The 16271-nt window shown below is 38.7% G+C and overlaps 2 protein-coding genes across 4 annotated transcripts in view; both read left to right on the top strand.

The window, feature by feature from the left end:
• Positions 1-9868, top strand: part of cadps2 (Ca++-dependent secretion activator 2) — a 116916-nt gene extending 107048 nt beyond the window's left edge. For all 3 annotated transcript variants that reach the window (XM_081712060.1, XM_035523759.2, XM_035523761.2), the window contains 3 exons: positions 3793-3900; positions 8781-8885; positions 8999-9868. In XM_081712060.1, the coding sequence (XP_081568186.1) occupies positions 3793-3900; positions 8781-8885; positions 8999-9169 (384 nt within the window). In that variant the 3' untranslated portion in view covers positions 9170-9868. The remainder of the gene's footprint in view (positions 1-3792; positions 3901-8780; positions 8886-8998) is intronic.
• A 2628-nt stretch (positions 9869-12496) lies between these two features.
• On the top strand, positions 12497-16088 carry fezf1 (FEZ family zinc finger 1). The gene is made up of 4 exons (XM_027018401.3): positions 12497-13899; positions 13980-14114; positions 14645-14777; positions 14917-16088. The coding sequence occupies exons 1-4, from the start codon at positions 13117-13119 to the stop codon at positions 15174-15176; spliced, it is 1311 nt and encodes a 436-aa protein (XP_026874202.1). The 5' UTR covers positions 12497-13116; the 3' UTR covers positions 15177-16088.
• Positions 16089-16271: the final 183 nt, after the last annotated feature.

A 16271-nucleotide genomic window follows, 5' to 3' on the forward strand; every position in this document is an offset into this window, starting at 1 on the left:
AGTATCTGGTCCAGATGGCATTCCCGGACATGTGTTTAAAGAATTCCCAGATCAGTTAGCTGGAGTATTTACTGACATTTTCAACCTCTTGCTTTCCCTGTTTGTGGTTCCAATGTGTTTCAAACCTGCCACTATTGTTCCAGGACCAAAGACCAACACCATAACCTGAATGACTGGTACCCTGCATCTCTAACCTCCATCATTAGCAAGTGTTTTGGGAGGCTGGTTAGAGAATTCATCTGCACCTGCCACCATGGATTCCTTAAAAGTTGCCTACAGACAGAACAGACCCACTGATGATGCCATAGCCCTAGCACTGCACAGTGCCCTTTCACATTTAGACAAAAGGAACACATACATGAAAATGCTGTTTGTGGATTACAGCTCAGCATTCAACACCATTGTCTCATCAAACCTTGACATGAGGCTACGTGCTCTAGGTCTGAACAGTTCTCAGTGTAGCTGGATCCTGAACTTCCTGGAATTCAAAGAGGATTCCAGGTGAGTAACTGCAGTGTATTGTAGTAAGTAGAGTTGTAGAGATATTCAAAATTGTAGTGAAGTATCCTGGGTCTCCAGAGAAACCAGATGTTTTGGATAGAGGTCCTTCATCAGCTCTGCAATCGCTTTGTGAAATTGACCATGTCAGTTCCATAGTACAAAAGATCAGATTGTTTCGAGTCTTGTCCTTTCCATTGAAGTACGTTAAGCCAACACTCTAGTGAATTTAATCTACTCAGAAGTTAATTTAAGTTAATAAAAATGCAGCCATTGTCCACCTATTATAAGTACAGCAGCACTTCGGGTTTTCGGCAAATAATTTTATATCAAATAGCATTGCGATGGTGGGAAATATGGCATCAGAATTAAGTGAATGTTTCAGATAGTTGTAAACAAAGAAAGACTTTCTCATGATTAAATCATGGCTAAACTGAAGATTTCTACAGGGGCAGGGACACTTCCAAAACTGGTTAATTTGTGTCCAAATGATCAAGCAGACTAAAAGTTATCAATCAGAAGACCAGTAAAGCTTTGTTTACTGAGAGATAGAACAGCAACTTCTGCACAAATACAGAATGTGCTGAATAAAGAGCAAGTGGTCAACAAAGCTACAGTCAAAAGAAGGATGGATAGTAATCGTCTCAAGTAGCAGTCTCTTAACCACTTCTCATGAAGGCAAACAAACCTTTGCATGGGCCTAAACATGCAAATATTTAATAATTAATGACTGGAGAAAGTCCTATTTACTGATGAATTCAAGTTTGAGATTTAAGGCAGTAGCAGAACAGTTTACATAAGGAGAAGAAAAGAAGAATCAATGATACTGCAGTGTATCAAACAAACATTTATGCATATGGTGGTGGGAATATTCAAGTCTGGTGTGTTTTGCCTACTCTGTAGTTGTGCACTTGCACTAAATCAACTACACCCCATATTAGAGGTACTATTCCATATTTCAGAGATATGCTATACCCTCTGGATTGGATCTTTGTTGAGAAGTATTCATACTGCAGCAGGATAATGGCCCAAAACACACCTCAGAGCTTTGCAACAAATATTTGAAGACACATAATGTAAACCCCATCAAGCATTTATGGGGCTACTTAAAGACAGAGAAATCTAAATATTCAGAAATATCACAGGATGCTCTTTGGAATATTCTGCACCATGCTGGGATAACATGGATCATCAAATTATGCAGACAGCATCTGGGGTCCATGCCAGCTCAAGTGTCATTTCAGCAAATGTCAAATAATAAATTCTAAAATGTGTGTTTTTCAAAGATACAACTTTTCACTCAAATTATGCTGAACATCTTATTTGTAATGAAAATTATGCAGAATTTGGGCAAAATGCAAGAATAGAAGCATTTTTTCCATTTTCCACTATTTTCATTAATCGTTAATAGAGACGTTTGGTCCCCAGTGTGTGGGTGGGTGGGTGGTTGTGTGTGTGTAAAATAAGAAAGCAGGGTATGTTGTTGTTGTTGTTGTTGTTGTTGTTGTTGTTGTTGTGTCCCACTGTTCAGTAAGCCCCACAGCCCGATCTACATGTGCTCTTGGCATCAGATCCTCGAGCCCTTCTTTCTGTTAAATTAGAATGTAACCTCCACCTTGTGCTTTTGTGTGCAGGGAACACAGCACCTTGTAAGCCCATTTCACAGCTCTGCTGGAAGGGAGAGAGGTCAGGAGAGCCAGGCTGGAGTCTAGCCTTTGGCACTGAACATTTCTGGGCCCTTGTCACGAAAGGTTAAGCTTTCCTGCTCCTTTGTAAAGGCTGCCATTCAAGGGTTGGGGTATTTTGGCAAGGCAAGCCCTGCTGGTAGCTCCTTTAAATACATTTCGTCGCACATTCACACCCTCGCAATCACATGCTTTGATTTAACACTAGCTCTCATATGCATTAGCATTCTACCTATATACCCCAAAAACTATTTACTCCAAACCTTCTTGCAGATTCTCAGACCTGCAATCCAAACACTTCACATATACTTCTTTCACTCTCTTTCTCACATATACAAACACACACACACACACACACACACACACACACAGACACAGACTCCTGCTCTCACACGCATTTTATACACCTGCACCTGGGCAGTGAATGAGGCAGTGGCAGGAAGCCAGAGCAGCCGCTCTGTGTAATTACTGCCTGTTTGTCTCTCCTTCCCTTTCTGTCTGTTTCCCGTCCCCATCGCTTATCCCCTCAGCTTAACCAGTCATTAACCTGGCCTTAATCGCACTGTCCCACACCTCTCTAGTGATTCAGTCACACACACTCTTGGCGCCTTGCACCCCCGCATGGCCCTGCCTGCTCTCTCATTGTTCCAGGCTGTTGTGGCTAAAACATTGCTGCAGCTTCTCGTGTTGGGTTGTTTGTGATTCTGCAATAACGAACATGTGGGTTTGCCAGCGGGTTGTGTGTGTGTGTGGGGGGGGGGGGGTGTTAAGTGGGGAGGGGTTGATAAGTATGTGTGTGTGTGCGCACACCAGCACATTTAACTTGCGTCAGAGTTTACAGGTCACAAAGGACTTCAAAGAGCTCTAAAGTATGTGGAGCCATTCTTACCTATGTCAAATTTGATTACTGGCGGAGGTTTGCTGGTGCGCTCTCTGCAGCCTCAGTGTCCCAGACCTCTTATTGGAGCACGTTCTTAATGTCACATGAACATTCCAGCTGCCACGCCTCTGTGTTGTCAATCACCTGAGAAGTACAGGATGGCTCTTCGGTGTCTGCTTGTTCCTCCATTCTCTCCGGTGTCTGGTTTTCCCTCCATTCTCTACTGAAGGTCTGGGAGGGAATTTCCACTTCACCTTAGACAAGTGCAGTGTTCCTGAGTGTACCGAGGCAGCCAAGGAGGAGCAGCAGGAAGTGGACCAGGACTAAACAGCCCTGCTCTGCCCCAAGGCTGTCACCCCTTGAGAAATGGGTGTGAAAAGTGTCACAGCAATTACAATAGTCGTGGAGCATTTTTCTCTTCTTGTTCTCCCTGTGTGAACAGAAATGTGTTTTTGTTTTTTTGGGGGGTTTTTTGCCTAGGTAAACTGAGAAGATTACGTTGATTGTGGTTCTGGAGCATATCAATCTAATATTGTTTAAAACTGAGATACTTAAATATTTTTATGACAAGTTAGGTTTTTTTTACCTTCTTTTTCTATAAGACATGTCAAGATAAGATGACATTCTCTTCCCAGTATTTAGGTATGCAGTGATGCATACCTGAATGGTAATTTTATTAGTCACCTCAAAAATAACAAATTTTTTTGTGTGTCTCTCTCTCTCTCTCAGAAGCCTGGAATGGATCTAGCAGATACGTACATTACATTTGTGCGGCAAAACCAGGACATTCTCAGAGACTGCGTGAATGATGAGATGTACACAGAGAAAATCTTTGATGTAAGTGACTGCACAACCATACATAGCCTCAGCATTGTAGTTAAAGTGATGCTTTCTGTACTTGTTATTCACTTACACACTGCTTATTTTTGTGGAAATATATGTGTAATTATTATATCTATGGTGTTTGAAGTTTGCTACCTCAGTTGTAAGGCTATGTAATGGCTACTCAATGTTTGTTTGAGATATTCAGTTCAGTAATTCCCATTTGGCTTTGAATTACTGTGGTCTTACAGAGCATGCCAGTACATAAACACATCACTTAAGCTACTGCTTTCTACTTTACCTGTAAGAGTAACTGTACTTTCTTCCAACAGAGTCTTTTAGCTCTTGCACACCCTGAAAAGGAGTAAATGGTCTTTCTCCGTTGGAGTAATTTCAGTGTTCATTGTATGAATTGTTTTATTCTACGTGACATCAGAGGAGCAACAGAAAGTCCATAAAAACAAATTAATATCATAAAATTGTCTTTTGCACATTTATTTTCTTTTGGAATCTTGTAAGTTTATGTAGGATAAACTCAGTGTCTTATCCTAATTCTATTTAGTCTTCTCCTCTCTTTGTCTGTCCACAGCACTTTGTGTCTCTGTCTGATTCTCTCTTTCCCTTCTTCTCTCTCTCTCTCTCTCTCTCTCTCTCTCTCTCTCTCTCTCTCTCTCTCTCCATCTGGCCTCCTGCTCCTGGCCCCTTTCCCCTCTATTCTGTGTGGAAGAACACAGTGAGTGGGAGGTGTTAGGAGGTGTGGAAAGTTTTTGGTGGAAGAGGCAATGAGGCCTCTCTAAGAGCACTCATTACCCCATTGTGACCATTTCCAGTGTTTGAGCACTCACTCTGGGCTCTCATTGACCTGTTTATACCAAAGGGTGGGGAGGGTGTGTGTGTGTGTGTGTGTGTGTGTGTGTGTGTGTGTGTGTGTGTGTGTGTGTGTGTGTGTGTGTGTGTGTGTGTGTGTGTGTGTGTGTGTGTGTGTGTGTGTGTGTGTGTGTGTGTGTATGTATGTGTTTGCACATTAATTTTTATGTGAGTCTGTCTGAAACACTATTCTGTCTTAATATTGTATATATTTTGACCTTTCAGTAAAATACATATTATTCTGGAACAATAGGAAGACAAACACTTGTTTATATATTGACAACTGAACAAAAAAGACAAAATGTAGAAACACATACGCGTGCACGCATGCACACACACACACAGCACCCAGTCTCAGCACGCCTAGATTGTGTTTGAAAACTTTGTGTGCAGGGCCAGATTGGAGAGATGCTGTGTTTGGGGCTCTTCTCTTTATTTGGTAGACCTGCGCTGGGGTCGGAGAGCGGCAGTGAGGAGACAGGCAGGCAGCGCGCTTAATGTGCCTTGCACACCCTCCCTACACTCCCTAATGCGTCCCTCACACACCCAGTCATGCACACGGAGAGAGAGCTGAGGCTGAGGTCTCACTGTGTCACCACAGACGCTTCCTCATCAAACGGGATGTGAGCCACAGAGTGCTTGTGAATTGGTCCGCATGCTTGTATTCTTATTTGTTTGTGTTTTCTTTTTTTTTCCTTGTATGGATGGATTGATATTCAATACAAGGTTCTGCCTTCGACTAAATCAGCGAGTCTGAGTGAGAGGAAATATATGGATATCAGAGCCATTGTGTTGATCTACAACGAGATACCTGTGAAAACGAGACTGTGCATGCCCTTGTGGGCAGCAGCAAATCAGATGATTAAGAGTGTGATGAGGTCTGTGTGGCAAGACAGCACAGCCCCCAGCCTGGTCACAGGTGCTATAGATACCCTTCACTGCCTCCTTAATGATGAAGACAAGAGGACACTTAAGTGGGTGATTACAGCTACACAGGAAGGAAATGTTCTGTAATGTGTTCGTGTCTGAATGAAAGTAATATGGAAAAATGCAGCTTGTTACCCCTAACCTGCAGAAATTAGAGGCTCCTCACCTTGCTGTCTCCTGGCTAAATGTTTCAATTAAGGAGAATCTCTGCTATCTATTTTGTCTGCATTCAATTAAGTCTAGGAGGCAGAATTTCTGATTACTTCAGAAATGAGGGCTAGCAGTGTTCAGAATCATTTATGCTTTAGTGGCTGCTGGGGAGCTCAAAGGAAATGTATTTAAGGGAAGGATAAACCTAAATAATTGTCTCATTACATTTTCACAAGCAGAAACATCACTGTTTGTGTGACTATGAAACAGCAAAAAGAGAAAATCAGTTTTTATGCCATATGTAGTAGAAAGCCCCAGTTAGGAATAGCCAAAAAGAGAGAAACATGGATACCACTATTACTGTGTTTTTTAGTGAGTTTAGCCATTTGTGTTGGTGTGTGGTATTGGGATTTAACACATTGAATTCTGGTAGTGGTGGCAGTGGCAGTTCACAAACTGACCTGCTTTCTGGGCCTGGGAGTGTTTTATCCTACACTGGTTATACCAAATTTTCAGATGTTTTCCTTTTCAGACAGAGTACTTATAAAATCCACAAAGGCTATGAATTACGAAAAAGACAATGAATGGCATAAATATTAAAAAAAATTATTAGAGTGAAAAATCTTTTGTATTTTAATATAATGTGAGTAATCACTACAGATAGATTAACCTAAAGCCAGTATCAGAAGGTTTTATGTGTACATTAGTTTGCCACAAGATTCACTTTGACTAAAACTCAGTACAGTCCCACTGGATCAGACTGTAGAGCCTATCATACAGTGATGTTCTTCTGCTGTTTGTTTAGAGATGTCATGACCTATAGACACATGCAGCCAACTAGCAGCTTTGTGAAAACATTTCATCTTACCAAATGTTCACTGGAGAGATAGCTCTTTAATCTAAATAGCTCTGTAATCATTGAGTACCTATAAATGTAATTATTTTATTACACATAGTGAAAATCCAGTGCAGTGACCTTGTTATACAGGGCATGTGTAGGTGCTGGCATTTTAAGATCTTCATTATTCTCCTGAGAATGCACCTATTAAAACACACAAATAAATCCCAGCATAATTGCTTGTTCTCACTTAGGACAGCAGGGTCTTTCTGGCCCTTGACACCTTGCATCACACTGACCAGTCAGGGCTCTACATGTCAAAGGTTTAGCAGTACTCTGTGAAGGCCCAAAGACGTCTGCGGTAAGCAGTATGAATGAATACAGGGACAGGCTTCATAAGCTTCAGAGGAGGCACACGTAGCCTTCCAGATCATTATCATGCAGGTACTCATTATGACTAAATAGGTAAAAAACAAAAATACTTCCCTTTTATTAAGGATCATAATATTAATGGATGGATTGTTTACAATCTAATTAATTAATGGATTGTTTACGAAATAATTGTTCATATGAAACGCATTATATTCATCCTATGAAAAAATTTGGATACGTGTTATTATTATCTTGTTCTAATCTCAAATGTTTACTCGTAAGCGCACCCTAATAAAATCATCACTGTGATGAAGGATTAATTCTTAAATTTAATTTCAGGTTTCAGATTTGTCCCATGGGGAAAACATGGCACTGTACATTGCTCACAGCAAAAAGCTCAGTTGCAGGCTCCAGATCAGTGGACAAAACTAAGCAACAAAATACCCCAAATTAACAAGTTTCTATATGCAACACACTATTGTCGTCCGTGTTCAGAATAAGACAAATTTGCAAAAGAAAATGTGCATCAGGGTCTGCAAATGATTGGAACAAGAATTGAGAGGCTGAAGTATCTGATGCATCACAAGTGCTATTGTGTGTGTGTTTGGGGGGGTGGGGGGGCAGAAACATTTTGTCTGTGGTTACTGCATAAAAAGTCGAACTGTCGGTGGAAAATAACCCCTCTTACAACCCTTCATGTTTCGTCTCAAGATGCAATAGCATTTTCCTGCTAGCATCAGAGAACGGTCTATGGTTATGGTGTCTCTGATGATCCTCCTGGCCTTGTTCCTGCAGTGCCTGGTTTAAGTCTCCTGTAACTGTGGGAGAGCTCCTCCTGTGGTATGTTCAGTAGACCGCACAATCCTTTGCAAGGCCTTACGGTCATGCCTAGTGCTGTTTCCAAACCAGGCAATGATGTTTCCTGTCAGCATGCTCTCTGTAGTGCAATGATAAAAGATTGTGAGGATTTGGGGGTTGGTTCATATTTCATCAATCTGCGGAAAATGTTTTGCCTTACTGGTTTCCCCATGTGATGTGAGCTTGTCAAATCCATTGAAGTATTAACACCTAGATATTTTAAATCGCTTACTTTCTCTAGCAGCATTCCTTTGATAGTGAGGAGTTTGTAGCTCCTATTCTGCTTGTCTACAAAGTCCACCACAAGTTCTTTTGTTTTGCTAATTTTTTAGTAGCAGGTTTTTGTCCTGGCATCACTGTGCTAGGCCTTCTGCTTCCTCCAGGTAACTTCCTCCAGCAAATTGGACTATAGTGTTGGGTCCTGTATGTGGGAATATAGTCGTGTATGTAAAAAGAGTTGCTCAGGAGTAGGATTTGGAACACATCCTTGTGTCACACCAGTGTAGTCGCCCTATCCAGTATGGACTTCAGTATGCAATTTAACATGTCTTCATAATACAACATTGTCAACAATACATTGTTTTTGTTTTTCACTTTGATTTTTTAAAATCTTCTTTTGATCTTCATTTGGAATCTTCTTAACTGCTTTTGTATTTCAAAAAAGTTTAGCATTTAATAAGACATTGTTAAAATTAGTTAATAAATAAATAATTAAACTGTATTCATAAATCTACTGTTATTCTTATCTTATATAATTTTGATATAAAAGAATAGATATTTGTCAGTTGTTTTTGTTTTGTTTTATGTTTTTTTTTTGTTTTTTTTTTCCTCTTCTCTGAGGTAAAAGTGTTATTTTTGTATTTCTTCTTTCTTATATTCACAGCAATGGTACAATACTTCCATGAAGGCAGTGTGTGTTTGGCTCACTGACAGACTGGACCTGCAGCTCCATGTGTATCAACTAAAAACCCTCATCAAGATAGTAAAGGTGACACCAATGCAATCCTTTTTTGTTTGTTTGTTTGTTTTTGTCACAAAACCCCTATCATAAACAGCTCTGACAGCACTGACTGCTATTTCTAAATGTTTGTCATTTTGCAGAAGTCCTATCGAGACTTCAGGCTACAAGGTGTCCTAGACAGTACATTAAACAACAAAAACTATGAAACTATTTACAACCGGCTCACCATCGAGGAGGCCACAGCAGCTGTGTCAGCAGGAGATGGACTTCAGGGTATCAGCATGAGAGACAGTGATGAAGAGGAGGGTTAATTTCAGTTTATAATCAGAAAGACAACATCGGGTGCCCATGGTCAAATTTATCTGGACTCTGGATTGTATTAACTGTTTAAATAAATTGCTTTATCAGGACAAGATATAGACCTGATTTGACTTAAAGCTCCAGCCCTCCTACATAAAATCTAGATATAGGTATCACCACAGTATGTTTGTACAGTATAGTTCAATGACCACCTGCAGGCAATTCAGATCACTGTAATTTTGTTGTACTTCATTTGTCCAGTGATATGGTGAATTAACCTCCAACAAAACTGTTTTTAACTATGAATGTTTGAGATGATGAGGGCATAAACCTTAAAAAGGACACCAACCAAATGAAAATAGACCATATGTAAAAAAAATTCTTATGCACCCTCTGGAATGTGGCTGTATTTTTGGCAGGCCTACATGAAGGCTAAAAGTCTGAAACAAAGATTAGATGCTAGTTGTGCTAGTTTGTTTAATAATGTAAGTGGTGACATTCCACTTGATGGCTATGGATTTAAATTCTATCATTGAAGTAAAAATAAGTTATGTGCATTGTGTATATTATTGTATGTTGTTATCTAGCTATGTTCTACTACAAATAAGTGACTGAATTTTGAGAATATATGTAGGTTATATTTTGTATTGTCTTTGTGCACCTGAGTTTGCAGAGGTGTCTTTAATGTGTTATAATTAAAAGTTCTTTAATGTTAATATCTGTAGTTACTTATTTATTAGGTTCTGCAATGCAAGTAAATGCATGTATTGGTAAATTCTTGTGCACTAACCAATGAAGAGCACCATAATATTACTCCATGAAATTATGCAAATAGAAACCGTTATTTTAAAATAAATTCTTAATAAATGTTAAATATCAAGGAACAAAAGAAACACTATTAAGTGACTAACACTTTATTATAGCAATATGCTACAATAAGATGATCACAATAGTATTTTAAATAATAGACCATCTGGTAATGTAACCGGTTCCAATTCGACGAAAGTAAGAAAGAGACAATGGCTTGAGACTTTGGATGAGGATAATTAACGGTTTTTAAAACATGTATGTAATGATGTAACGCAACATGGTGTTATAGGTTTGTTTTTTCTCACGTGCTAAGTTGTTTACAAGAGTGTAAGGCATTATTATGCGTATTTTCCAAATGTGGTCATGAAATGCAGTTGGTAGCATATAGTTTCGTTTTTTTTTTTCTCACATTGTCAACCTGAAATGAACAAGTTAGCCTACAGAGTCAATTTACCACTCAGAGAAAATCAAGAGTTTTAACAGAACACTTTTGCTGAACGGAGATTACTTTTCAAAGACTCGAGAAATGAGCATCATCCGCCCTCCGCCTACCGTCCATCTGTCCATTAAGATGAAGCTTCGTGTCAGTTGTCCTTTGCAATAAGAATGTTGGCTTATCAACATGGGCCAAATTATCAGCTTCATAGCCTGTGAGATGACAATAAAATGATCTTGAGCTATTAGTGGAATTCATGAGGATATATAGTGATAATAATTCTGCTTATGTTAGAATGCGACTCATGCTCACGAGGACACTCCACGCTCCTCAGCCTATTCCTATCTTCATTTGAATGAAAACTGAACACGTTTAAACACTGCAGTCAAACTGGCTGTAATACATTTGCATACTACAGACCTAATGGAATAAACTGGCGTAGTAATATTTGCGCAGGCTACACATTTATAAGGTGGCAGTTGTTCCTGTTACGGCTGTTGTTTACTGATCTCAATATTTTTAATACAGTGGGTACAAGTTTGACCTGCATTAAATTATTAGCGATAAATAATATCAGGCTACTTAGTCTGCCAAGTAATATATTGTCCAAAATAATCAACATTAAATAAACTCAAAGGACAATTTTTAAATCACATATAGAGACATTTTTTGTTTCACACGTCAACGTTTGACTCAGTTTAGCTTGCACAACCAAGAGAAACTGGATGTCCGTAGACGCCAAATGAAGTAATTTTCTGTTTGAATAGTCACTGAACCTCGACATAAGCTTGTGACTATCCAGATGACAGAGCAGATGACAGTATGTAAGGCTTTAGGGCCTAACGGAGTGCCACAAAAACATCTTAAAATATTACACTATTTTTTAACACTTTAATATCTTGACCCACAGGAATGCTGCACGAAAAATTGTCATAACATTTTATTTTCCATATTGCAGGAGTATCAAATTAAACATTGCTGAAAAATTATAAAGTCATCCACTCTTGTATAGCCTGTACGCTATATCAGCTGTTATCGTTAAAAGAGTTTTAAAGAGATTTTCTTAATTCTGACACGAAGCGCACCGTGCGACAAGAGTGGAGTGACTGCTAATCAACTGAAAAATCTTTAAATTATAGGCTATCTGATACCCATCTGCCACGACTTTAACCGCCTCATTAGGGTTAAAATTGGTGAAGCTGTAAAATTGCGCCCTTTAAAATGTAAACACCATTCTAACGTAACAGACATATATATGGTTTAATTATTTAAAAAATAAAATCCATACATATATTTATGTGTTCTCACAAATTGAATCACTTATATGAGAAAAATGAACGTTTTATCCTGGGAGGGGATGTAACCTATCAGAACATTAAAGTTTTTTAAAGAAACCAACGCATAATATCAGTGTTATTCTGTATGTTTCATTTCTACATTTTCTCGTGGGAAAACACTTTCTCCTCTCCCTTCTCTGTATCGCTCTTTCTCTCTCTCCCTTCTCTCTATCGCTCTTTCTCTCTCTCGCTTCTCTCTATCGCTCTTTCTCGCTCTCCCTTCTCTCTATCGCTCTTTTTCTCTCCAATGGCATTATTTTCAGTCCACTAGTGTTTCTCACTGGTATGGCACTGAATGCACGCATGTGTGTTAGGTATTTGAAATGAAAATTAATTTATCTTAAACAACCTGTATTGTTTTATTTTATTTTTCATAAAATCCCATATGTTGGCCAATCAAATGTGGTTACATTCCATTCTAGTACTACCGACATAACATACTCTCTCAAATATGATTCTAATTTAATAGAAATAATACATGCTTGCAATTTTTTTCTGCCAAGAAATGTGTAGATTATGCGCCTATGTAATTGTAGGCTTGTAATAATTTAAAATGAGATCATTCAGTTTATAGATAAATCTATAAATAGTCATTAAAATAATTCTAGAAAACATATTTGTTGGTATTTCCCTTTTAGGTATTCACATTGATTAATACAGGAAATTGTTGTTAATAATTAACATTGCTTTTCTTTAATTTTTTTCTTTAATATGCTGTTGACATAGCCAATACTGCATTCAAGTGTAGTGATGTTTTTTTTAATTGACTTCGTTGTTGTTGTTTGATGTTGTTGATTTTTTTTAGTTTAGTTTAGTTTTGCTTTGTTGTTGGTTTTTGTTGTTGTTGTTGTTGTTGTTTTGTTTTTGTTTTGTTTTGTATGTCAAACGATGACAAACATCAGACGTGAGCTGACCCAACGGGAGCCTGTCATCTTGAGCGATTTAAAATGATGTCACAGCAAGCCGCAAGGGGACCTGAGATTTCTCAAACGCTTTACACTTGAACAAGAAGCTTTCTAATAAAGAGCTTCTTAGAGTTAGTCACCCACAGCAGTGGACGACAAGTTCAAGGGGAAAAAACAGGTGTGGTGATTGATATAAGTAAATCGAACAGTTATCTCTACTTTCCGTTGCTTATAACGTCTGCGATTGGTGAGCTTAAAGTTGTGCTATTGGCAAACACGCCCTACTGAGCAGTGCGGGATAGACTTAAGTGCTGATTGTTTGAAGCCAACGGGAAGCGGATCTGTAAGGGGGCTTGAGTCGACTGCGCTGCGCTTGATGATGTCGTTTCTTTCGGGTCAGTGAGAGGAATCAAACTTATCTACAAAAGTAGCACCGACACCCAGCACATAACAGGTGTTACCTTCAAGTCATGGACAGTGCGCTGTACCACTCAGCAGGAATATTCGGCACCCCTTCGGCATCGGGAAGCCTAACTGCGGGAGAAAGCATGATCGCCAGCACCAAACCGCTTGCTTTTTCGATCGAAAGGATTATGGCCAGGACACCCGAACCAAAGTCGATACCTTTTCCAAACTTGTTCCACGCTCCCGTGGGGAAAGCAGACCCCAAGCAGGCGCTCCGCGTCAGTCCTCCGCTGCACTGCGTGATCCCGCTCATGCCACTGTCGTATGAGCCAGGTCACAAACTTCATATGAGTGGTGGAACAGAAGCGAATCACTCTGAGGCTTTTTCATGCAACGCCAGCAAACTGGTGAGTATCGGCGCGAATTATAAAAATGAGCATCAAGACACGGCTCCGACAATCGGACAATACAAACTCTTTCGTCCGCGCGTGGTAAATCAATCCTCTTTCCATGCCATGGGCGCGGTATGTTACCTGAACTGTGGGGAGAGTGCTTGCCCACCTCCACCGGGCTTGGTCAATCTTCATCCCATGGCCTCGTACTTCCTAAACACTCCTCTCCAATCGCGCCAAAAAACTTTCTTGTCGGAAAAAAGTAAACCTGGCCACGCTATGGACAGTTACTCGTCCGGGTTGTCATTTAAGGAGCTTTCTCAAACCCAACTGCATCATTACATGAAGGAAAGTGCCCAGATCTTATCTGAGAAACTCTTTAAGAGTTCGTCTAAGTTAAACAGTGGGTCTTCGCAAGCCAAACCAAAAGTATTCACTTGTGAAGTGTGCGGCAAGGTAAGAAAATGATTTGTAATATAATCACAATAAGTGACCATGACCATCATGTTGTCATAATATATGGTTTCACTTTCTAGGTGTTCAATGCACACTATAACCTAACACGCCACATGCCGGTACACACAGGAGCTAGACCTTTCGTGTGCAAAGTATGTGGCAAAGGATTTCGGCAAGCAAGCACGCTATGTCGCCATAAAATTATTCATACTCAGGTACAACTACAGACAATTATGTATTTTATTCCTGTTGCTAGAATGTACTTAAAACAGTACAATAAAGATGCAAACTTCAGCATAATAATAATAATAATAATAATAATAATAGTGTTTGATATATAAATATATGGCGTTGTGTGTTATTATTATATATTACTATTGATGTAATTTTATAACCACAATAATAATTTTGTTGTTGTTTCATAACTAGTTTTAATTTTGCTTTAATAGGAAATCAGTAAAATATACTTTATATACTAAATAACGTTTGTATATATTTTATGTGCGGTTATTTTGAAAACATATTTACCGTGTTGTCGTGTAAAAGGATTTCTTGCCAGAAATTAGTACACGTTATTATTCTGTGATACCCAACTCCAGCTTTAATTAGCCACCTACCTTTGTTTGGACACTTTATAACCAAAGTCCTAGGTGTTAACACATTTCAGTTTTTTTTAATGATGTGTTGGTTGCACGTTTATTAAGAACTGTTGCTATTACTCAATTTTCACTGTGTTTGCCTGCAGGAAAAACCACATAAATGCAACCAATGTGGAAAAGCTTTCAATCGAAGCTCAACTCTCAACACCCATGCGCGAATTCATGCAGGTTACAAACCCTTTGTATGTGAATTCTGTGGCAAGGGATTTCACCAAAAAGGTATTTTCAATGCAATGGCAAATTTTGTTCCCTTGGTGTCTTAAGGTTTTTTTTGATGGAAAAATATGAAATTATATATTTTTTAAATAATTCTGGCGTATCAACGAAAAAACGACTTACGCGCATTATTTTCCCTTAGGTAACTACAAAAACCATAAATTGACACACAGCGGCGAAAAACAATTTAAGTGCAATATCTGCAACAAAGCCTTCCACCAAGTGTACAACTTGACGTTTCACATGCATACGCACAATGACAAGAAACCTTTCACTTGTCCGACTTGCGGGAAAGGTTTCTGCAGGAATTTTGATCTTAAGAAGCACATAAGGAAACTGCACGACATATCACCAGGACCCCATTCACCGCCAACACCTAATGACAACACAGAGATCCAATAAAATCTCGATGCTATAACGCTGGTAAAAATCGGTGTCCTATCAAAAAATCTCTCTTCCTGATAATGGACATATTTTATCCCGCATGCAATCCAGGCCTATCTGGCAACGACCGAACGTTTCTCTCACCACGTTTTCTGAAACCTTTTTTGATCTGTAAAAATTATGGCATTCTGTTCACTCTCAGGGTATTTACGTTGTATCATGTTGTACCTTTTATTATAGACTTTAATTTATTTGAAATTACAATGCTGTCATTAACTTAAAGAGAGTGAGATCATTATACGGATAATTTAATCGTTGTGAATATACATTTCTTCTTTTTGTACAATATCTATTTATAGATGCCATGCTGTTTGCCATTTTATGTTTGTTAAATCAGTGTGAATTATGCAAGGGGTTGTTGTGTATAATTACTATTGACATCAGATTTCTCATTACAGATTATAAATCATTATAATAAGGGAAACTACAATAAAAATTAAATGCAGTTTATGTTATAGCGTTTCCAAATAAATGTTTGGAATTCATGCAGTTTTACGCTTGTGCTACCATTTAAAATCGTTTTGGCCCCTTAGTAATTGAAAAATAATGGGAATTAAGCCTAATGACAAAATGACCGATTATTAGAAAATAACCATGAAAATTGTGTACAAGATGATGAGCGGTGCAGACAACGAAGTCATAAGACTTTCAGTTCAACGAATATTTTTCCTTTGTAAATTAAGTATCGACAAAATTTGTAATATTTCAGAATAAAGGCCTGTGCAGAATCAAGACTGCCCCAGAAAAGTGCATTAAGATCTACGCAATGGAAATAAATTATTACTTTTACTGTGTTACTGTTTCAGCATACCTAGTTCAAAATCAGTAAATCAGTAACATAATAATTATGATGTTTTTATAGTGACTTTCTTTATCTCGTATATGGTTATTGCTTGATTAGTTTATTATGAAATAATGCAGAAATACACCCCCTAGTGGAGAATAACTCACTATCTTTAAACACAGATTGTAAATGAAGAAAGCACCCATCCTCTTCACCAGACGGTTTCCGACATTCATACATTTTCAGTACCACTACACTGAACGATGCGA

This window comes from Electrophorus electricus, chromosome 4 (genome assembly GCF_041902795.1).
Source record: "Electrophorus electricus isolate QZ-2024a chromosome 4, ASM4190279v1, whole genome shotgun sequence".
Classification (NCBI taxonomy): domain Eukaryota; kingdom Metazoa; phylum Chordata; class Actinopteri; order Gymnotiformes; family Gymnotidae; genus Electrophorus; species Electrophorus electricus.

Excerpts from the sequence above, each read along its gene's own strand:
- fezf1 (XM_027018401.3), top strand. The coding sequence starts at position 13,117 with ATGGACAGTGCGCTGTACCACTCAGCAGGAATATTCGGCACCCCTTCG. Across the intron at positions 13,900-13,979 it reads CTTGTGAAGTGTGCGGCAAG|GTGTTCAATGCACACTATAA; the intron begins GTAAGAAAATGA and ends TTCACTTTCTAG. Across the intron at positions 14,115-14,644 it reads ATAAAATTATTCATACTCAG|GAAAAACCACATAAATGCAA; the intron begins GTACAACTACAG and ends GTTTGCCTGCAG.